The 23,692-nt window shown below is 43.6% G+C and overlaps 1 protein-coding gene across 2 annotated transcripts; it reads left to right on the top strand.

Moving 5' to 3' along the window:
• Nucleotides 1-157: 157 nt before the first annotated feature.
• gramd1a (GRAM domain containing 1A) lies at nucleotides 158-23,692 on the top strand (the record flags this gene model as incomplete). 2 transcript variants are annotated; one of them, XM_079164117.1, is made up of 19 exons in its annotated part: nucleotides 158-532; nucleotides 9,026-9,281; nucleotides 10,476-10,496; nucleotides 10,684-10,768; nucleotides 10,964-11,067; nucleotides 11,293-11,388; nucleotides 11,679-11,759; nucleotides 12,283-12,401; nucleotides 12,635-12,944; nucleotides 14,466-14,619; nucleotides 15,861-16,007; nucleotides 17,325-17,446; nucleotides 18,319-18,461; nucleotides 19,646-19,749; nucleotides 20,355-20,588; nucleotides 20,819-20,900; nucleotides 22,157-22,264; nucleotides 22,776-22,896; nucleotides 23,056-23,692. In XM_079164117.1, the coding sequence occupies 19 exons, from the start codon at nucleotides 417-419 to the stop codon at nucleotides 23,155-23,157; spliced, it is 2,505 nt and encodes an 834-aa protein (XP_079020243.1). In that variant the 3' UTR covers nucleotides 23,158-23,692. The 2 variants fall into 2 exon arrangements, with proteins under 2 accessions (XP_079020243.1, XP_079020242.1); XM_079164116.1 differs by lacking the exon at nucleotides 158-532 and adding an exon at nucleotides 2,383-2,852.

The raw sequence follows: 23,692 nt of genomic DNA, 5'->3' as shown, positions 1-23,692 counted from the left end.
AATTCGTTGCAGGGTTAATGTTTAAAAAATAAATAAAACTGATAGTACCCCCCCCCACGTACTAAGTTAATAAGCCGACTGATTGCCGTTCCTTTTCACTTTTCGACAAAAAAAGTATTGTGTTACTTTAAATCCAAGTTAGTACGCTGTTAATGCTAAGCTAACTGTGTTCGTTAGCTTTACATTTTGTTTGATAGCAGTGTTTTATGTCGCAGCGGGTTTTAAAAGAGGAAATGGAAGACGTCGGCGGAGTACTTTATGTGCTGGCAGTTAAAGCCTGCTAGCCATCTTTACTGAGCTGTCGGCCTTCGGAGGTCGGGGCTAACGTCCGCTACACTTTGGTTGTGTTTAGCGTTAGCTGGCTGAAGGCTAACCGTTAGCTGCAGCCGACAGATGCTTTTTTTACGCAATTAAGAATGTTGATGTGTTCCTGTGAAAAAGTGGATTTTAACATTGCCTCCCGCACCGTCGCTCGGCTTGTTTTCGAGGCCGAGCAAGATAACCGAAACGGAGGAAACTCATCCAATGGGAGGTAGGAGAGTCTCCCCAGGCTGCTAAAAGTTGTTTCTTATTATGTGCCTTATATATATATATATATATATATGTGTGCCTTATGTGCCTTATTAAACCCGGTTCTGCAAGCATTTTGTCCTCGTTTGTTAAACTGAACACAACCTGTTGAACTGCGCAGGAAAACAGATACCAGTTGTTGCAGATCATTCACAGATCAACAACCCTTTTGAATAGTAGACCCGATATCACAGGAACAGCTGTTCCTGAGTACTTGCTTCGCACGCTGCAACTTGTATTTGCTGGTTTGAGACGCTGGTGGTTGAGATTGTGTGCGAGAATACCTTTTTAACGTGGCCTGTGCTTTATGGCAAAAAAAAGATCTGGCTTGTTTCGACCAAAGAGTAAAGGCTACGATGGGGGATTATGATGGATTACTCTGGACAAACAAGTCGGTGCCAAGATTGGTCTTGTTCAAACAGATCACGGCAAATACTCTCAGACGTGCTCGGGTCCTTGCCTTGGAAGTGTCTGCTTTGATAGCAAACAATGGCGTGACACACACACACCCTCACCTCCCTTCCCTGTTGGAGGACGCATCTGCAGTGTGTTTACATGTAGTTATGGCCTTGATATAGTGGCAATTCGACCTTTGTATTGGCTGTATGAAATATGTATTTTCAAAAGGGGTTGTTCATGTCTGCTCCAGTGTTTGACAGTGGCTGTGGGATATTGTGTGGTTTGAAAACTCTGGCATTTATATAGAACACCTGCTTTTCTTTTCTTTTGCCACGGTTCAGATCTTTATGGGCTTTCCTTGCAGGGATGCAGGTTTATATTTCTCTTGGTGATAAATGCAGTGGGATGATGTAATTTCCAACCAGTTTAGGCTGTTTCTGAGTTGCGTGAAGGGAGAAACTTTTGAAATATGGAGCTGAAGTCGTTATCAATTCCCCAAACCTAGGTAAAAGAATACATGTAACACAACCTACCCCACCATAAATAAATCCTATTGATCTGCCCTCTAACGGGACAAATATTTCATTGCATACATCATCATCATCATATGATACCTCATATTCCCAGAACTGGCAGAGCGTACGGTATCAAAGACCAGACAGAAATAGCCCTAGTTTCGCAGTCATTTGTTTTAGTTGGAAAGTGAAACAATTTATAGTTTTGAGAATTAAAAAAAAAGAAAAAAGTAGTAGTCAGGTGTATCGTTGAATGCAAAGTTTCTGCTCTTGTCACTCCTCAGGTAGCTACCTCCCGACAGAGATCTGTCTTTTGTCTGAGACTTCAACTCTTGCAAAGATGAGCATGGTTATGCAAATGTGAGCTTGAAGTCCGCCAAAGAGAGGAGAGGTGAGGAGTACCGAAGACAGAGAGTGACACCGGACAGAGGAAGGGGTGAAGCCCGTAAGCTTGACACAAGAAAAGGATGATAGAGCATTTTAGTCACTCTTTGGTCAGCATACACAGAGTCTGGAATACTGGAAAAGTTGTGGGACTACCTCCCAGCTTCCTGTTGCATCATTTTTGATCGTAAAGGAACACCTACAGCTGTGAACTGCTCTGTGGTTTAACCACTTTTGGGGGATTTTACTCGCCTGATGGAAAGACACTTTTTTGAGTTCACAGGAAATATTATCGAAATCATCTTTACTCATGGTTAGTGTTTCTTAAAAGGGCAAAGCTGATTTGCTCGAAGGGAGTTTTTGATGCGTTTACCTATTCTGTTTCTAAAATGTATCAAACTAAAGCATGATTGGGCCATCTCGGTCCGTCATGGTTCAGTCTCAACTCTCAAAATGCAACAAACCCTTAGTTTGTGACCTTGGCTTGACTGAAAGATACATTTAAGCTCTGAAGATGACTATGTCCTCTCCCGTGGGACCAGAGGGCATCACTTTAACTCAGCCCATTCCCGTCCCAACGCTGACTATCCTGCCCCCGTCCTCGGATACAGAGTCCTGGTCTCGCTCACCGAGCCCCAGACCGTCACGCTCTAGCCGCCACGGTCGATCCCACCGCAGCAGGACCCGTGCCAAGAAACGAAACGAGGAAGATCAAGGCTGCACTCCTAAGCGTCAATGGGGTAAAATGCCTCAAATTGTAATAGAGGAGACTGGGGCGAAGGGTGCCATTCCCCATCGGAGCCCTTCGCCCTCCAACTCTGTGGCCAGTCAGGTGGAGGGGGAAGAGCAAGGTCAGGAAACCCCTTCACAGGACCTCCTCCTGCCACCGTCGCGCTCCTGGTCTCGTAGTCCCTCTCCCAGCCGGCGCTCCCGTTGGTCCTTCAGGAGCCTGCTCAGCAGAGACTCCGACTGGGAGAGCTGCAGGTTAGTGTGCTGGATTCATCTCCAATAACCAGCCAGTTAATGAAAGCAATAATGAAATGTAGCACTCGTGTGCAGCATTTGTTCACGAAGCCCCAATGTTTTTTTCTTTTTTTTTACCTTCATTCATTCGGTTGACTATTCTCTCTTTGAGGATGGTCTTATCTTACAGCACCACCAACACATCGGAGTTCAGTGGCTCAGAACAGAGCAACCACTCCCTCAGCACTATATGCTCGCCGGTCTCATGCGTATTCTACGCTTATAGCTCTGTACAACCTCAGCCAATTTGCATTCAGGCCCTCTGAGAGCAGATCTGGCTGCAGTGACTGACTGGAGTGAGGAGCTGCTCATTTGTGCACGTTGGTGGAGAGTTAAAAGACCTTACATCTGACAGATTTACGCATGGTCTGCTTTTTTTCAAATGCTAAACGAGGTCAACTATTTTGGAGCAGGCTGGAGTTAATTAGCTAATGGCTAGAACTAGTGAGGACAGATTACACTGCTAAAATCCCGAGGTTGAGTTGATTTATGGTGCTCTATGACGACAGATAAGAAGTGAGGCCAACTCTGGTTGAATTTGAATGATGAGCTACAAATGCCCTTGCTACCCTGTAGAAAACATACATACTTCATAGGCCCTGCAATTGATTAGTATTTTAAAAGAACAGTGTTAGCTTTAAAGAAACATTACTTTATTAAAAATTGCAAAACAGCAATGTTATATAAACTGTACACAAAGAAAGTCAGACCGCTGTTGTGGCAGTGAGAGAGAAAAAAATAGAGCTGGATCAGTCATAAGGAGCTAGAGGCGGGGTTCATGCGCCATTTATCCTTCTTCTGAAGCATGACATCACCTGCAGCCAATGGGAGTGGGCTCTTAATCTGATGATGTCATGTGAGTCCAATCAGATGCTGTTCTGGGCACCACTGCAGAGGGCAAGCAGAGGGTGATTCTCCCCTTGTGCTCCATGTGAACAGCTGTGCCCTTGTCATCTTTATTTACACATCATTTTATTGACCCAGTTATACTGTCTTGTGGAATATTAATGAAGCTTAATATCCTAGCTGGGACTCCTCAAATGATTGTTTGACAGTCTTTTTTTAATTTTTTTTATAGTGAAATAAATAAAGCTATGGACAGATTTAGGGTTAAACGATGTTTGGTACATTTTTAATATGCCTTTTCGGAATAACACTCAAGAAAAGAAGTGCCAAGGGTTATGTAAACCATAAAAAAAATCTATTATATAAAAGACAAAAAAAATCAGATTATCCACAAAATATAGAAATACCCCTATTTACATTTAGCACTAAAATTATCCATCATCATCATCGTCCAATCCTGGGTTTTCAACTCTAAATTCAGAACAAATTCAAACTTGACCGCAAGATAAACACATTGAGGACTTTGACATGTCTGTAGAGCAAGCTCCCCAAGACACAGAAGATTGATTTGCATTTTCCAAACAACCTGGACGAGTCCGTAACGTCTTCCCCAAAGAGGAGGTGCTTAACTGCCCCTACAGTCTTACTGCAAATGTTTATTTTTCTTACTCAACAGTGGAAAGTTTCTTTCAGATAAAATCAGCTGTGTGGAGCTGAATCAAAGGCCACTCGAGATGCATTGGAGATTAACTGTGAAACAGAAACCATTGAATCTCATCTTTGATTTGCGTCGGCAATATTCACACTCTACTTTCATCTTGTCAGTGTTGTTAAACTTAATGCAACGGCTCACAGCGTATGATCATGTTCAAGTATATTTGATATTGAGTTATGGTGTTAGTCAGAGAGGTGAACACGTCTGATGAGCTGAGCTAATATGCTGCAGTTTATCCCGATCATGCCTTAAAGCCAGGCCCGCTATGAAGGCTCCTTAAACAGACAAGTGCACAGACTTGCCTCATTCTTCAGCCGTCTAGTAGGCCCTACTCAGTGGAGATATATCAGTGATAGTATTCAGACAGGGAGACAAAAGATCCAAGTAGCTAACCTTGAGTGGCTGTAGCTCTTAAACACATGTTGTGGTGTTCAAGGTTGTATTTAGTTGTATCTTGTCAGTTTCCACCTTAAGCAATTGAGGGATTTTATTTGAGGACATCTCTGGCCAGAAGTGACAAATCTGCTACTTTCGATGAAACAGTTCAGGTCTTTATGTGTCTGTTTTTTGACGACTAAATCTTTTAAACTATCTACTAAGTTAATATCAAAATAGTTTTCTAGATGGAACACTGTTAATAAAGGCACAACTGTTTCTGATGGAATCCGAGCAGTTTCTAAATGGCTCTATTTGATTTGAAAGTTTGGGTTGAAATACTTTCTATTGCCCTTTTGAATGTCTCAGTTACCAGACTTGCTAAGGTAAAGCTGCCTTCACTTGCTCTGCTTAACTAGCACAAATGCATGTGTCTATATACAGTGCAGCTGAAAGGCTAAACTCCACTACGCATGCAGAGACTTTATTCTACTTACTTTGATGTAAACGTGTTGTGAAATTGTCACAATAAGCTTTACAAATATGTAGCCTGATAGGCCTCTCATCTGAAACTTGGACATTCAAGTTTCTATCCAATAACATGTTTGAAATGGCCTGGGCCACACTGACTTAATATTGAAGACACAACATTGCACCTTTTTAGGGTAATTGATCTGGCAATCTCGAAGCGGTGTCTTTATTTCAAAACTAAAAAGATGTACACACACTGAGAGATAATTTCTAACGATGACATAATTGCCATGGATGTTTAGCACAGCCAAATCAACAACACAGTGACCTGTTGACTGATTGTGATTGATTGTATTTGTGACCTCTTTGTCTTTCTGCCACACTGTATCCATGTGGATTACGTATTCTTGTTTACATTCACTCCATGATTATTGATCCATTTTTGGGCCGGAGTTTCTTTCACTGTTGCTGGCTAGTATCTCATTTCCAGCTTCATTGTATTTTACTTTGAACCCGTTTTTAGCTTTTATAGTCATATGTACCCGAGGCTTTTTGGATTTTGCACCATGTGTGTGCAAGAAGAAGCTACAATCTGCTAAATTAGCCCAAATCAAAGATATAGCGCTGTTGTCTGTTCTTCCCAGCTGCATTCAGTCTCTTTGTTGCCCGTTTCTCAGTGTCCACCCAGCCCAGTAAACTCTTGACATTATTATGGGCCTTTGGCGAACCTCTGAAAAACAGATTACACAGAGGGAGCCTGAATGGTGGAGATGTCGGCCTGGCTCAGGCCAGCCTGGATTATGATGTGGACTCTAATCCAGAGTGATGGACGGAGAGATTGAGGGTTAAGGGATTGCGTGAGCTCTGGGCTTCGTCCAGGTGGATTCACAACAGGCCACCATGGTCTCTATTTACTTATTTTTACGATGCTAGTCATGTTTTATTTATCAGAAATGAGTAGCAACTTAATAACATCCCTTTTTATAGTTTAGAACATATAGTTTGAGATATAGGGCTGAATAACTTCAACTAATGACCAAGGCATTAATTGTAAAGATAACACAGTGTTTGTAAATGTTCTCGTGACATCTTGTCTGTGAAGTACTGGTCACTCCGAACTCAGATAAAACCTCTCAGTTTGGACTCTGCCTTATCATCCTTATCGGTTCAGCTCCACCTCCCAGCAAGGCCTCACTCGCACACATGGAGCCGCCTCCTCCCTCCTCCCGCCTCCTCCTCCCCTCCACCCTCTCCCTTGTTGCAAAGGATTACGGATGGACGCAGAGACTGCAGCCCGTTATCGGGTCCTGCTAACGGCATAGGGGCAGCCGCGGTCCGTCCGGTACCTGGCTGCGAGGTGCAGGGGGGCCCGTCAGCGACAATGAGAAATTAACACCCGACCGCGGGACGGTGGACGAATGGGCGCTTTTCTACCCCGACGATAAGCGAAGAAAACAAGGCAGAAGGAGCGGACATACACCCCTGTAGCGGCGGGCTTGCTTTAGCCGCTCACACACACACACACACACACACACACAGACCAGGATCACCATATTGATACAATAGTTAACAGCAACGCGCGCGTCTGCTGTGTGTTTTTTGTGGATATCATTTGGATCGCCTCACGACATGTTCGAGTAAGTGACCTAAACAGTCTCCTGTAGTGTGATGGTAGCATTGTGCTATGCGGTGGTCCGTCTGCTCGTCATACAGCCTGCTCGTGGTACGTTTTGGATGTGGTCAAATGAGTCGCAGCGTTTGCAAATCCGTCCGATCGCGCACGGGTGGGTCGGACATAGTTTGATGCAAAAAGCACAGGTGTGCAGCCGCGGGCTGGTATGAGCTTGTATAAACTGATTGCTAGCCGTGTGTGTTTGTGCTCGTGCTGTCGTTTCTCGTTTTGGTCACACTGACCGCAGCAGACGCTCTCCACCCATGCACAACACAGTGCTTCCTAAATGGACCGAGTTTGTCTCGTTTCTCACGTGTTGTGTGCGGTCATCGAGTGTGCTGGACTGGATTGTTTTTGGGTATAGCCGGTGTTTCGGTGTCAAAACCTTCCCGTACACAATCTATGGTCAAAACGTACCGGAGTGGGATTGTTGGAGTGGGAAACACATCACGCGACGTTGTATAAAGGAAGTTGCCTTCCTTCCTTGCTAAAAACACAGTCTTCGTTTGGAGCCTATATTGGGTAAACATGTGTCACTTAGAAGAACCCTTTAGCACATTTAAAAGTAATACAAAATATATATTTTAACGGGATTCGAACTCATCATTGCGTGAAACACGTGATGTGATGCCAGGGAACCCGTTCGACCCGATCAATTAGAGAGACAGGATAACAATTAGTGCCACACACACAGTGAGGAGTCCTGTTGAAAGCAGAAGTTAGCCAGGTCGACTGGTGACCACCCTGTCTGTGCATTGTAGTTTGGATTGTTGCTTGTTTACAACACAAATAAGAGGCTGTTTCAAATCTGTTAATTCAAAATATCATTGTTGAGCTGCAAAATAATTGAAGATGTTTGATGTTGTCTTAAGGTGACAACATAAATGGATAATTCATGAAACTAATCCGTGTTAAACTTTTCTAAACGCTTGATTTGCTATGTTTACCCTTTGAGAGTGCCTACCATGCAGTACATATAGTGAGGCTATCTGAGGCTAATTGAATGTGATTTATGTCTTTTACTTATTAAACTGTAACTCGATTGTTTCACATCTCTGTATTCTGGGCTGGTTGCATTTGTTTGCCTCTGATGCGGGATCGTCCACATTGTGTATTTTCACCTCATGACAACTTCACAAACATCTTCCTCGTTGATTTGCTACGATGACGTTTTTGAATTAACAGATTTAAAACAGCCGCCAAAGCAGCAAAACTCCAACGTACATGACGGTCACAAGTCGATCTGGCTGCCTTCTGCTTTCCAGAGTGACTGCTGGCTGGAGAGTTGCTCTTATCGTTACCCCATCTCTCTAATTGATAACATGGCGTAATGGCACAGTTTCCTGTCCCTGCCATCAGTGGTGTGTTGCGCTGGAGATGATGATTTCTGACTCATTTCTGTTTTTCCGCTCCAGTTCCTGTCACTTTGAGCTGCGACCGAGTTTACAGGGACAGAGTTCATGTCATTTGTTTGAATTTTTACCTAATTTAACCAAATAAATATTGATGTCTCACAAAATTGACCGATCCGCCTACTTTAGTCGAGAGAAACAGATCGTTATAGTGGATATGAAGAATATGAAAACAAATATTTCAACACCGTTGGCAAGGAATGATAGCAGAAAACTGCCAGTAATGTAAATTCACAAGTTAATATGTTAGTTTGAACACTTTTAAAACTGCTACTTAAACTTTGAAATTGAGGCAGCATATTTAAATGATCTATTCAAAAACTGCATTTAGGTGGAACATTATGTGCAAACGACATAGCGAGACAAAGACAACTCTTATTTTGACCGTAAACAATGAGCAGAAATGATGCCGCTTATTGTCAGACCATTTAAAATCATTTATGATAACACTGGCTGAACATATTTCTTTGGTCTTAAGGGGGCAATTTAAGATGACACACTGTTGTCAAATAGGAAACGGCCGCAGCCTGTCTTCATAGCATGTAATTAAAGACATTAGAGCAAAATTGAGCAATAAAACATGAAAGAGTTTCCTAATTTCTCCCTTGAGTTAAATCTCTGTCTTTTTTTTTTTTGTCTCCAGTACGGCCAGTAACTCTCCACGCAGCACCCCCGGCAGCTCTCCCTCCCTGCGGCGCAGGGTCCTCGGGGGTAGCAGGGCCAGTGAGGGCGAGGGAGGAGGAGAGAAGAGTGCCGGTGGAGGTGGTGGTGGAGGTGGAGGTGGAGGTGGAGGCGGAGGTGGAGGAGGTTCAGATAGCCCCCTGCCCTCCATACCCTCGGCCTCCTCCCTCACATCCGCCTACCCGCTTGCTACTCGCCACTTCAGCCGCAATGCCAAGGTAACTAGAACATCCACTGATCTAAGTCTTATGTTGAGAGTGCTAAACTGCTGCCAGAAGGTCTGTAGATGCAGTATGATTATTGTGTGAGCTTTATGTGTGTGTGAGTAAAAGACTCGTATATTTTTCATGTGATCCCAGTGATCAATGACATGACCAAACCAATCGTGTTTAAAGTAATTTTGCCTTTTCTAAAATGGTGTATTTACATATTTCTGTCTTGGAATTGCATAACTTGGGTCTGACTGTAAAGCTGAGACTCTTTCTATTCATGTGGGATGATGTTGGTCCCCATGAGTCCTCTTTTTTTTCTTTTTTTTTAAGACTTGACACCACTTAATACGATGTTGTGACCTCTAGGATAATCACATCCTCATGGAACTTTAAAACTACAAACTAGTGACCTTTAGCATTCAGGGGGTGGATGGCTTCTCATAGCCGAATAATGCAAATTCTAGCAGGAATCTCCAAATGTCAACCCAATTATTGCTGCAACAACTTATGACACATAATGGAGACTGGCCATCATATACTTCTATGTTAATGTTCTAAGCTCTTTTACACTTTCACAATTCATTTTAATGAATCAGTTAATTGTTTTATAGAACTAGAACCTTATTCTTCAGGTTCTCAGCTTTCAGATGATGTACACCACTTCTATGTACTAAAAATAACAAAGGGTTGAATAGCAAAAGTGTTTCTATGTGAGGTATGGGGGGGGGCATTCCACTGTTGAGTGACTGTAAATGTTTGTTCTGTATTTTCTTTACCTTCCATTTTTGACATTCGACTTGTTACAATGTCACCATGTTTGCTCTGTTTGTAGTTCCGTGCGACGGAGGGTTCTGTTGAAGCTTTCGCATCTCTTTTGTTTCAGGCTCATTGTTGTGAAAGGAACTCGTTATTATACTAATGACTGTTCGTTACAGCCGGTCAGTGACACATACCTTTTTAAAATGGAGAAGTGCTGAAAACTCCAACCTCCAAAACCTCAATGTTGCATAAAAAAAAAAAGCTCAGCCTCAGGACTGGTCTGGCAGGATCTCATGCACACGGATATCGAAGTGCGTTACTTTACCAAATGTATGCCGATAGATTCTCCATACCAGCTTAAAATCAGTCATTCTTTTTTGTATTGTTGCAGAGAAATGTGAGCGCTGTTCACCACTAAATATGCTGTTCTTTTCTTTACAGAAAATGCAGAGCTGGTACAACGTAAGTATACATTAACAGCCTCTCATTGGACTTTTTCACCACATGGTTAAAATGTTAAGCATTGAAGAACACCGTTTATCCGTTAGCTATTTAACCGAAACATCCCAGTCTAGCCCAAAGCTTTTAACAGGCTCGTTGTGAAGTAGAATATCATGTTCTCCTTTCTCTTTCCTGTTCTCACCCTCAGGTTCTCAGTCCGACATACAAACAGCGGAACGAGGATTTTCGTAAACTCTTTAAGAAACTTCCTGACACAGAGCGACTTATAGTGGGTGAGTGTGACACATGCGTGTCAAAAGCATGTTGGCGTGTGGGCAGAGGTCATGTGATAAAGCGAGCTACACATGTGGCACCAAACACCCAAGAAGATGAGATACTTATCAAACCCCTCACTTCAAAATCAACCTCTTGATTTTTCTCTCTTTTTTTTAAATTGACCTCTCTTCTTTTCCTCTCTCTCTCCGCAGACTACTCTTGCGCTCTGCAGAAGGACATACTGCTTCAGGGCCGCCTCTATCTGTCGGAGAATTGGCTCTGTTTCTACAGTAACATCTTCCGCTGGGAAACCACTGTAAGACATGCGCACGCTGTGTACACATTCGCACGCGCACAATCAATCAAAAAGCCTGTCGTAAGCCTGGTTAATGTCACACCTGCAATCAGATAAGAAGTCGTTTTAATGCACTTGTTTGCAGTTCAATACAGATACGCTCAGGCCGTTTCGTGAGATAAGAGTGTAGCGCACATGCGCACATGCACACACACACAAAGTAAATCTCCCTCCTCCTCGTTCCAGATCACTATCCTGCTGAAAGACGTGACCTCTATGACCAAGGAGAAGACTGCCAAGCTCATCCCAAACGCCATCCAGATCAGCACTGACAATGAGAAGGTCGGCCTCCAGCACAAATAATATCGAGCCCGACTTTTGGCCCATTTTTAAAGACTTTAACAGTTAAAGTGAACTGCTGCTGCAAAAGCATGGCGTGTTAGCTGTTGATATTGTTTACTGTAAATTACCCTTTTTTGCTCGTGAAGCAGTATAAAGTGAGCTGACTCAACTTTTATCTCCACTGACTGTGACAAAGCAAACATCCCGACAGACGGAAACCAGCAGTCCAATCACATTTTTCTTCTTTCTTTCTTTCTTCCTTCCCGTCCCGCTGATATTCCCCCACTCAGCACTTCTTCACATCTTTCGGAGCGAGGGATCGCAGCTTCATGATGATTTTCCGTCTGTGGCAGAACGCCCTGCTGGACAAGGTACAATCTTCTCTCCCACCTTCCCTGCCTGTTGTGACGCGGCTAGTAGTTACCTTCTCAGAATAGAACAGGGTGTCGCGAAGCCGTGAGACGGCCACAAACGCAGGCTTCGGAGAGCGATTTAAATCACTGTTATTTGCTGCGTTTGGATGAAGACATTTTATTTGGACAGCGCTTGGGCAGGAACACAGCGGCGTAGCATGAAAGCATATGGACACAGGCGTCTAGCTGAAAGGTATTGACTTAGTGGTCCTGTAAAAGGCTGTCAAACAAAACACTTCAGTCGCTGCCAAGAACAAACGGCAAATAGTATATTGTGATTATAATCAGAGGAGTTAACTTTAACTTATTTGCTGATGTGAATGATTACATTTGTCATCATGCAGGTCAACATGTTGATTGACTCTTTTTAATGTCATTGTTTCTAAAATATTCCTTGATGCATGACTCCCATCAGTAATCTGTTATTTCAATTTGATCCCGATCAACTGCTGAATATGAATATTGTGTTTTTATTTTACAGTCTCTGTCCCCCAAAGAGCTGTGGCACATCGTACACCAGTGTTACGGCACTGAGCTGGGCCTCACTAGTGAAGACGATGACTATGTCTCCCCCACCACCGAACACATGAACGGCCTACTGTGAGTGTTCATGTGTAATTACATGCTTATTGGAGAGTCTTGTATTGTGTGTGTGTGTGTGCAGGCATGCTCCAGGGGAACATAAGAATTCCAATATGATGTTTTTACGTAGCCAAGTTCAAACTAATATTAGTTGCTCTTTAACCAAACAAGTGGTTCCGTTTCCCTGTGACTTTGTCTCACAGGCTTTCTGTGTCTCACTCACTCTCACTTCCTCTCCCTCCATTCCCCAGGCCAGGAGACGAGTCCGTGTCGGTGACGGATCTACTAGACTTGAGCTCCGTGTCGGTTACTTCTACGGGCAGCTCTCCCTCTCTCCTGATGCCCTTTGGTCTAGTCAGCTCTCCCTCAGCTACTCACCTCGGGGGCTCCTCTCCCCCTTCCTCCGCCTCCTGTCTGCCCATAGAGGTGCCTTCGTCATCCGGACGCAGACTCAGCTCTGACCCCCTCGAACCCAGTCCGCCCAGCTCCCACAGCTCGCTGCCATCCACGACTCCCACCAACATCTCTGCCTCGGCCCCGGTCTCAGCTGCTGCCTCCTTTGTGAGTGTGACATACTTCGGCATACAGCATAGCAAAAGCTAGTTGTCAATGTAGTGTTTTGCGTCGTCTGATCTCATTAGATGTCTTATTTTGTACTACTTCATGTGCACGACAGTTGAGCAAGAATAGTAGAATACCTGCACCGCCTGCAAGGCTGTCATCGTTATGCATTTTCAAAAGATACAGGTTATCCCACACAATTGTGGACTGTCAGTACCAAATGCTTAAAGGAGAGACTTCCACTTTAATCATCAGATTCATCACAGGCCGAGCATAAAGTCCACTTACTGATTCATCTTCTCCTGCCATTGGTGTTTCAAGGCACCAGCCGTGCGTTTGCAGACAGCTGACTAGCTAACATTAGCTGCACGGCAGGGATGGACTGAAAAAAGTAGAATCCACACACCGCTCCGTCAGCTTCTTTGGCTTCACGTCTCATAACCAAAGATAAAACCTCGTCAACAGACTCCAACCGAGAGCTCAGATCAGTGTGCACTAGATGTCTCCGCTAGAGTAGACGTGGGTCAAGTACTAAATAGCCAGAGTGTAACTATTCATGTCACAATTTACGGGACTGTTGTGACGCAAAACTAATAGTGTAGCAGCCATCATCTTTGCAAATTTTTTAATTTTTTTCCTATGGTGCCAAAACTAAATCTAAACCTACAACGACACTTTGTGCAGTGTCGTTGTTCCTCTGATAGATCTTGTGGATTCTGTTTGTGTAACGCTTGTGTGATAGTAAGTAAATAATGGGTTCTAGCTTGTGATTCACGTTGTATTTGATTAACTAATCAGAGTTGTACACTTACTAACATATCCAGTACAAGCTGGTATTAATAGAGCTCAGTGGTTTCATTTGAACACTTCTGCTTCATTAACTATAAACTCTTATAAACACTACTGGCAGGACCCGTAGAGAAGATTGGGGACTTAGTAAAGTGTTAATACAAATCTTGCCCCGTCTGTAACTGATAATTATTATTTTGTTTTTAAAGATTAGAATTCAAATCACACATACTAATCAGATGCTTGATTACAAAATACATAATTTAGCACATGTCAGGTTTGTTTATATAGCACCTTTTGAACACAGATAATGCTTAGAAAAGGCAAAAATAATGCAATATACCAACATAAAAATACAAATAAAATCATTTAAAAACTGAAGTAGAAACAGACCAAAAATAAAGGATGTATTGAAGTAAAAATGTGCGATACTGTGTCGTTGTTCTAGTCTAATCAGTTCTGCTCATAAACAGCTGCTGTGGTTGCTGATTTTGAAACGGACAGATCAAGCCCAAGTGAATAAATGGAGTGCTGTGTTGACTGTATGTCACTTTCAGATTAATTGCGCGCCTGCAGTGGTATGTCTGTTCAGGCCGCGTCAACACAAGGTCGGCTCAGCTGAGGCCTCTTTCCGCTCGAGTCATATGACAATGGGGTGATTTCTCTACAAACCTCCTGCTAACTATCCTCTGGTGTGCGCTTTTTATTTTTTTTTCCCCCTCACTGCATCAGAATCTGGAAGAGGGAGGGGACATCCTGTCCGAGTCAGCCAATTACATGCTGCCCCCGCCGACCACCAGTCTGGTAAACCTCTCGTCATTGGACATAACCAACGACGAGGAACTGCCCACGGACCCCAGCAACTCCTCTGACACGCAGGAAGAGAGTGAGTGTTGTTTAGGTGAACAGACGACCACAAGAACCCAGAAGTGATGAGAAAGTGTAAATTATCGGAATGTTAGAGTAGACAGAATACATATATTTTAATGGTAACTTCTTCTCTTTTTTTGCATTTTAATGATTTAAATACTTTTTTAATTGAGTGAACATTAAATCAGGGAAAACACAACAGTCAGTAGTTCTGAACTAAATTAAAAAAATAAGGTAAAGTCTACGTTAATTGGACAGTTCACCCTAAAAAATATCAAAATATAGTAGTAGTGCTATTTATCAAACCAGATTATTTTGGTGTGAGTTGCTGAGTGCATAGAGATATCTGCCTGTTTCATGTAGGAACTATTTTAATTCTACCAAACTGCACCCGCTAGCCTCATCACCGCGCAGATGAAGTGTGCGTCCTTAACCGATTCTGCTAGCTCACGAAGCACTGAGCTAGCTAACGTTACAGCTCAGCAGAGGAGGCCGCCATTAATGTTGACATCTTGCGCTGTCCCGAGCCTCTTGTCCATGAGTAGATGTTCACTTCCTTCTGCGCGGTGATATGTTTTGCGGGTGTAGTTCAGTTGAAACAAATAGTTCCTACATGAACCGCTCATAACGAGGTCTGTGGATTATCTTGAGTAACCAGGTCATAATTAATAAGACATTGCTGTTGAGTTTTGGGGTGCTTTGAGCACTACAAGCTGAGCCATCTAGTTCCAATATATTCGAGAGAAGAAGAATATGTGTTTTTGGTTTTTGTGTGAACTGTGCCTTTTTAAGGGCAAATAAACTCATGGGAGACGCTGTTATACAATTTTAATCTCTATCCTCTTGATTTACTGTGCGCATTAAAAGTTGTTAGCTTTAATCTGACTGTGAACTAACCTCGATGTTCTTAAAGGTGCTAACGGTTTTTATAGTTCTATTATGTTCCCTTCCTCCTGATCTCTGTGAATGATTTGTTTCTTTCTGCTCCATTGCTTCCACCTCTTCTTCCTTCCGCAATAATCACAGGGAAGATTTTTCAAACATTAACACGGAGCGGTTTACTGCTCTGTGGGGGAATCTGTCCTGAACTCAACAACATTTTTCTTTTTGAATTTTATACATGTTACTTTGGCAGATGATTAACCTAAAACTGCCTCCGAGCTGGCAAGATTGTAGTGTGATTGCCTGTAGGTTTAATACTAAGCACAGAGAGCATATTTATTATAAAGGTTTGCTGTTTTCTTCTTGATTTTTCAGGTGAGGTCGAGTCGTTCTGTGCTGACTTGAGTGGGCGGCTGCACATCAACAACGCGCTCCGCATGAGTGTAGACAAGCTGCACGACCTGCTCTTCTCTGCTGACACCCACTTTATCCAGCACCTCTTCTCCCAGAGACACTTTACTGGTAGCTAACACACACACACACACACACACACACACACACACACACACACTCAAATATGATGGTTTAAACTGCTTGTACACGATTTTCTCTTGGGATACAACGCTCCCATTGATTCTTAATGAAGACGTATACTTTTTCTTTTTATTGGATCTTTTGAAGCTATGCTTCAGAGATCTCTCTGAGCTCTTTTCTCATGCTGTGAAACTGTGTTTAGCAAAATGATGTGATGCTCCATATATTTCAGCAACCAGCACAGAACTTGCATTAACTTGTTTCATAACATTAAGCACAATAGAGCCAGTTTTTCCTGTTGACACAGCGACGGTTGGGGCCCGGTGTTTGTTTTTGCTCTGCTGCTTAATGGACTTGTCCGCCTCTTCTTCCTTCCACAATAGTAGCAGGAAAGGGTTTTCAAACATTAACACGGAGCGGTTTACTGCTCTGTGGGGGAATCTGTCCCGGACTAAATACAATCATTATTTTGGAAGTTTATGCATGTTGCTTGTTGGAGGATTTACCTAAAATTGCTGCTTAATGGTCTACTCGTGTCCATTAAGCAGCAGCAGAGCACTTAAGTTGACATTTTTCTGCCATTAAACTGAGTTGCAGGCGCACTGCAAGTATCTTATTTATGCAGTAAAGTAAGACAAATTCTCACGCAAATACCTCTACTTCACTGTTTTTGGTGATGTTCTTTTCCTTTATAGAAAGTCTTTTTATTGCTCTTCTGAAGCAGCTGTGCTACCCTGTCCAGCTGATGAATACAAATGTAGTGAAGTACCACCCACCCCTCAAAGACATTGTGTACCCCACTCTATTGTGCCACTAATGAGGGTGCCGCACTGGCTGTTTACGCCGTGTTAAGCAGCCTCCATCGCTGCTGCTTCTTCTCTTTGCCCCTCTGTTTTTTCATAACCTGTGTACGGCTATTCTTTATTTCATTTGATAGACTGATAATCAAGGTGTTCTCTGCATAGATGCCGTGTATACTTTGGACTTTTTCTGTGGTAGTTTAAATGAGGACAGAGGTGAAGCCGTGGAGTTGATTTGGCCGGGGACTACTCCAGTTGGAACATTGTACAGCTCTAATTGGGGCATTTCTTTCTTTCTTTTTTTTTTATGAAGGAGTGTGGATTGACTCTGTTTTTCTCTCTCACACTCTCTCCCTTCAACCCCTGTGATTCTCTTGGTCTCTCTCCCTTTCATTCATAAATTCTCTACCTCTCTTGTCCTCTCTTACTTTCTTTTGTGTCTTGTTCTCTCTTGACTCGCTCATGTTCTCTGTGTCTTTTCTCTCTCTCTCTCTCTCTCTCTTAGACCTATCGGTGGGTGAATGGCAGCAGGACAGCAGCAGTGGGACTACCAGCCGTGTGCTTAGCTACACTATCGCCCTCAACAACCCCCTCGGCCCCAAGACTGCCCCTGTGGTGGAGACACAGGTCAGTCCTTGACAAACACCAATCATTAGTCGGCCCTTTGGCACACAGGCTTTGCTGAAGGCAAATTACTAAGACACAAACACTTATTTAGCTTTAACTGGAGTGGAACTTTCTCTATTGTCAAATGTAGTTGTGTCTTTTTTAAAATTTTTCTTTGTAAAGGTAGGTTGTTGTTTTTTATCGCCGTAGTGAAGCTGCCACGAGGCGCGTTCCAGAAAATGGCGTAATCACGACCTGAGCGTCTTGCGCGAAGGCTCCGCAAGTTGTCGCAGCGCTTGATGATGCACCTCTGACTTTATGTAACTTTGCGCGTGCGATCAGAGCTTTTCAGACGTGATTGTCACAAATAGTTCACTGTTAAAAGCACTATTCACTTGTCTAGGGGTTATACAAAGAATGTCAATTGGTTTTGAAGTGCCTTAGAAACAGGAGGTCTTAACTTAACAGTTAATTACTATTCCTACTCGGCAGTGTGGAGGTTAGTTTATGGAGTTTTGCAGGTTACGTAGGAGGACGAGACGTGAAAAGGCTTCAACTTGGGGACAATGGCGCACATTTTCATGCAGTCTCTCCTGGTAGACGTTCATAGTGCTGCATTCGATTGTTCACATGAAAAGTGATGGAAACAGTTGTTTGAAGAATGGAGACAGAAAGAGAGCTTGAGACCACACAGCTGGCTAATCATAGTGTGAAGTGGATGTGAATGTCAGATTGCCGCTTCGAGAGGGGAGCGTTGTGATGAAGCATGTTGGTGCCTTTACAGCAGCTCATTTTATCAGTCAAAGAAGCCATAACTAGCAGACACGTCGGAGGAAACCAATGCCTTTGTGTTGCATTAACGATTCACCGCCGCTTTTGCTTCCTGCTTCCAGACTTTGCATAAAAGCAGCGCCAAGGGAGAATGCTTCGTGGTGGACTCGGAGGTGATCACCTCAGGCATCCCCTACCAGGACTACTTCTACACCGTCCACAGATACTGCCTCACCTCCATCAGCAAGCACAAGAGTCGGCTCAGGTATGTTTGTTCTCGTCTTATCATTGTGGGAGGGGATTTCTTTACTTTTTAGCTCACCCTCACCCAAAACAGGAGAGCCACAAGTGACCACCACACTCGGCATTACATTACATTTAAAGGCCAATTTTATGACGGATCCTGTTGCTGAACTGTTGAATACGTTTGAGATGCTAGTGCTCAGCTGATTGTACGCTAGACTAAAACAACATATCCTGCAGTATACTCTACTGTCTCTTGTTTGCATGTCCTGTCAGTTAGCAGCAAAACAGACGATGCAAACTGAAGTCGAGTGTTGGAGTCTCTTAGCCCGGGGACTAGAATATACGATACAATCCCATCGGAGCTTTCTCTCCCTCTTTTCTTCAAGTGTCCCCTGCTGCTTTCTCATACTTAAAAAAAACAAAAAAAACAAGAGTCAGCCCTAACACGAAACATTTACTGTTACTTTTCTCACTTCTGCGGACATAACTGGCTACACCGTATTTGACTTGATGCCAGATCAGCTTATTTCCAGTACAAGTACAGTATATCGGCATCTCAGGATCGGTAAATCAACACGCTACCATTGTAACACTAGCCAGCTATCCACGTGACACACCGCCATCAAACTATCTGTGCTTAGGAAACTGCTTTCCTTTGGATTATCTTTCATTCCTCTTTTAGTCTGTCAAACTACTTATGAAATACAGATTAGCTTCTGTTTAGTTTTGTAAGAGTATCTTTGAGTAGGTCACGGTCATCAGTTGCAGGCAAATAAACAATGTTTCTTTTCGTGTTTAAAAACTCCAGTAGAAGAGTATTCTGGCAAAAACACGTCAAGGACTCGACACAGTTCCACCGTTTTCTAAACTGACATTGGCGTGTTGTGCATATTGTCTGATTGCTTTCTTTGGAACACTGAGACATTATATCTTTTACCAATTAGTTTACTGAAGTGCTCGTGTAAAAACGTGGAATTGTCAGGGCGATTGAGCCGTTAAAAAATGAATAATTGCATCAACTTGTGTCGACCACCTGGTTGTTGACAGGCGCCCTGTTTAAATGGAAAATGTTTGATATCATTAACATAGAACAGCACTGATTTAGTGTCAGATATGTGAGTTTTGTCTTTGTAAACACACCGTCTATCTAAACTTAGTCTATATATGTTTTAAACGGGTTGTTTGCTTTTCCTCTTTGCCCAGAGTTTCCTCAAACATCTGCTACAGGAAGCAGCCGTGGAGTCTGGTGAAAGCATTGATTGAAAAGAACACCTGGAGCGGCATTGAGGAGTACTACAGACACATGGGTGAGTCACACGCCTCCCGTTTAGAATCTGTATACACACTCAGCTTGTGGAAACCACACTGACCCATTCAGGCTTACTTCCCTTCAGTAAACAACCGCACAAAAGTAAAGTGAAACTCTGTAAGCAGGACACACTTGACATGAAAGCCCAAATGCACAGTTTCACGTTGCAGACCACGGATCATAAGAGCGCTACCTATTGTCCATTTGAGTGCGTCATAGACTGAATATGTTCGTGTTGCCCTAATGAGTCTCTCCTACCTTCTCTTTTCAACATAAATGGACAATGAGAGTTTTGGTATTGATAGCTTGCCCCCCTCCACTCAAAGATGTGCTCTGCTTTTTGTTATATCTAACTATATCTATACATATGCATACTTTTTATGTAGATTTTAACATGTGTTTTCACACAGAACTTTGCAGACGTAGCCACACATGCATAAACCTATCTAAAATATGATTTAATTAAAGCAATGTCTTGTCAAAAAGGAAAATGTAAGTATGTCATCCAGTATTTAGTGCCGGCATTTTGCACTTGACACGTGTTATTGTCCCTCCACCTTACTTTCCTGTGTATTTTAATTTCCCCGTCTTCCTACTTTGCAGAGAGCGAGGTGGTCAAGCTGGAGACGCTGCTGCAGACCGAGGTTTCCGTTGTGACCACGGGCGACGCAGCGGGCGCGGACGCTGCCATGACTCCACCGGCCATGCGCCGCCGCAAACGCGCCTGCTCTCGACGGCAGGGCGACAAGGAGCGGGAGAGGGAGGGAGGAGGAGGCATGGGCTCCGGAGACCGAGGAGACAGAGGAGTCGGAGAGGACAGAGACAGGAGAGAAGCCAGTAAGTCGGCCAGGATACAGTCGTTGGAACAGCTTTGGGGATTTCAATCCTTGTCCACCAACGTTGACTCGCTCACAAAAACGCTGAATCCATCTTCTGTGCATTGCTGCCCTCTAGTGGTTCTGTTTGGAGCTGCATAACAGTAACAGACGCAAAGATATAATATTCAGAAACATACATTGAAAATACACTGATCACTGAAAACATGTCCTTGTTTGTTTTTCTGTTAGGTGCTCAGTATATTAAGCTGGGCGATCGTTCACGAGGAGGACCCAACAGTATATCCACCATCCTCCTCATCGTCAGCTTCATGTAAGTTGAAGTGTGTGTTTGTGCCTTTTTTGAGGCCGTGATTTAAACAGCAGCCTCTCTGAATCCTCGGCGTCCCTCCTGGCTGTCGACTCGAGGTGGTTTCCAGCATGATTTATGTCTTTACTGCACACTGATCATATTATTCATACGACTTATTCACGAGCAATCTCGCACACAATGAGCTACTTATAACGGAGATGAGCGTTTCTAAATGGAGATTATGTTAAGCAGTTCTGTATTAAAAAAAGGGACTTTCTGAGTGTACTAAATCAGTACAAAGGTTTGTGTGTGTGTGTCCTCGCATGTGGTTCATGTCCTTAGTAGTACTGTACATCCTTTCCCACCTGATCAAATCTCCGGTTTGATTGTATTTGTCTGACTATATTGACTTTTATGCTGTCTTGGTTCAATACGCGTCTGAATGCTCCCTCATTCAGACACATTGGACATCGATCTTCTGCATACTAACAGCCTCACAATGCCTCTCTTGCTATTTTTCTTCTTTTTCCTTCCTTTCTGCGATTCCTTTTTGTGAATAGGATCTGTATCAGGTTCGTATGAGAGGCTTTGCTTTTACACCACTGGCTGCATAAATGAGAACTATGTGAATGACGCAGGAAGAATCCACCCTTTGACACTCTTAAGGTGCACTGACCCTGAACATGAAGCAAAACCTTGTTTCACACAGATTTGACACAAAGATTTTAAGTCTGCATTTGTTTGTAGCTTTCACAGCGTTCATAAGAACTGAACCAGACATGTCGGCCCACTTTTTCTCTACATACAGAGTCTACATTTCCCAGAGTGTCTTTCATCAAACTTTAAAGAACAAGGCTTGTTTTCAGACGAGGGTTCAACACGGAGATAGAGAGACCAACAGCAGAGCAGGACCAGCATCACGCCCTTTACTCCACACGCACCACTGTCTGGTCTCCAGTAGCGAGTGGTCTATTTAACTGGAACGATTACATCATGACCTCAACATTTGAGCAGTTAAAATTCTGCAGAGGAATGCAACATATACAGTCATAACAACACTGACGTTTGTGTCGGGGTGGAATTTTCCTGTGATAAAATGACATTGTGTTGTGAATAAGTGCTGGGTTGTGGTTGAATTGAAATGTTTGCGTGCTCATTTTGTTGTCGGCAGTATTTGGCATTTTGCCGTTGATTTCTCACTGATGTTGTCTTCATGCTTCACAGCAGTCGGTGAACTATAAGATTGTCTTCTCTCTCTCTCTCTCTGTCCCCGTCAGTCTGGTGGTGCTGGTGGCTCTCAACATGCTGCTCTTCTACAAGCTGTACGCTCTGGAAAGAGCGGCCCATACACTGGAGACGTGGCACTCCTACTCTGTTGCTGACAGGTGAACACGCAGACATAGACGCTCTGTTGCTCTGTTAACGGGCGTGTGGAGTTATTCTTGTGGGATCTGAGTGTTATTGCATAGCAACAAACCCTCTCTTGCCTTTTTGTAAGGTAAACAGATGAACGGCTAATTAATATTTTATCAATTTTAACAATAGATATGTGAAAGTTCTCACTTCAAATGATGAATCCTCAAAGAGTTGTCACCCAACTCAACGCGGCGTTTTCACGTCTTTAAGCTACATTTTTCAGTTCGCACCTGTTTTGGTTCAGTTTTTTGGCTTTCTGAAGGCAGAACAAAGGCCAAAAAACCACCAGTGTTACATGTTCGGTGCCAAATATCAGAAAAACAAAACTGGTGAACAATGTGGAGCATTTAGCAGCTAAAGAACGGAGCCAAAAGTAAAAAGAAAGCTGGTATTTCTGGTAAAAGAGCCATGACTAAACTACTGACTCCCTCGTCTCTTCCTTTCTCCTGTCTTCTTGTTTTCCTCTCCTCGTCTCCTCAGTCCTTTACCCCAGACAGCTGGAGAGTGGGCTCAGGTCTTGCAGCTTCAGAGGCAGTTTCACCAGGCGCAGCTCAGCAAGTGGCAACAGATCCTGCAGTCCTCCGTCACTCTTCTGGACCAGGTGTGTGTGTGTGTGTGTGTGTGTGTGTGTGTGTGTGTGTGTGTGTGTGTGTGTGTTCTACTTGTGTAAAAGTATAAATGCCGCTGTCACTGCATTATTTAATCCAGTATATCTCACCCAACCTCTCTCTCTCTCTCACCCCCCATGTTTATCTCCCAGATGAAGCAGTCTTTAGAAAAGCTCCACCGAGGCATCGTGGTCCCAGAGGTGCAGCGGGATCCCCCCGATAATGATAATGATGATACCCTGACTGAGGCCTGAGCTCCTCCCCCCCCGACTGTCTCCCACTCTGAACACACCCTGGTGGACCGGTAGAGTTGAAAAGAGAGAGGCTGGTCGACTTGGATCGGCGCACAGTTTGCTCTTTCCCTCATTTCCAAAATCGAAAAAAAAAACAGGAGTGGGACACGCAGCGGGGGGGGGGGGGGGGGGGGACTTTACCCACAATGCTCCTCGCCTGACTGACTTGAAAATGGCGACGTTCGCCTCCAGCCAGAACCAGTGAACTCCTTCAGACTGGAAGCTATCAGGACCACAGCAATAATGTACGTACAGCTGCAAGTCACCTGTATGTAGTGAATGGGAACAGGCCACTGGTGGGCCGACGCAGACCATCCACCATTTCAATCCCCCCCCCGCCCCCATTTTATGACTATCACAGACTTCAGTTCCTCTTCTGACATGCAACATTTCACAGGGATCAGTGATTCTGGAAAGTGGGAGGTCCTCCTCCTAGTCCCGGGAACAGTTCGATACCTTTCGCCTCTGTAGTGAACGCCTGCTGAAGCAAAAAAAA

The sequence above is a fragment of the Pholis gunnellus genome (genome assembly GCF_910591455.1).
Source record: "Pholis gunnellus genome assembly, chromosome: 8".
In the NCBI taxonomy this organism is placed as follows: Eukaryota; Metazoa; Chordata; class Actinopteri; order Perciformes; family Pholidae; genus Pholis; species Pholis gunnellus.
This window is presented reverse-complemented; position numbering and strand designations above follow the sequence as displayed.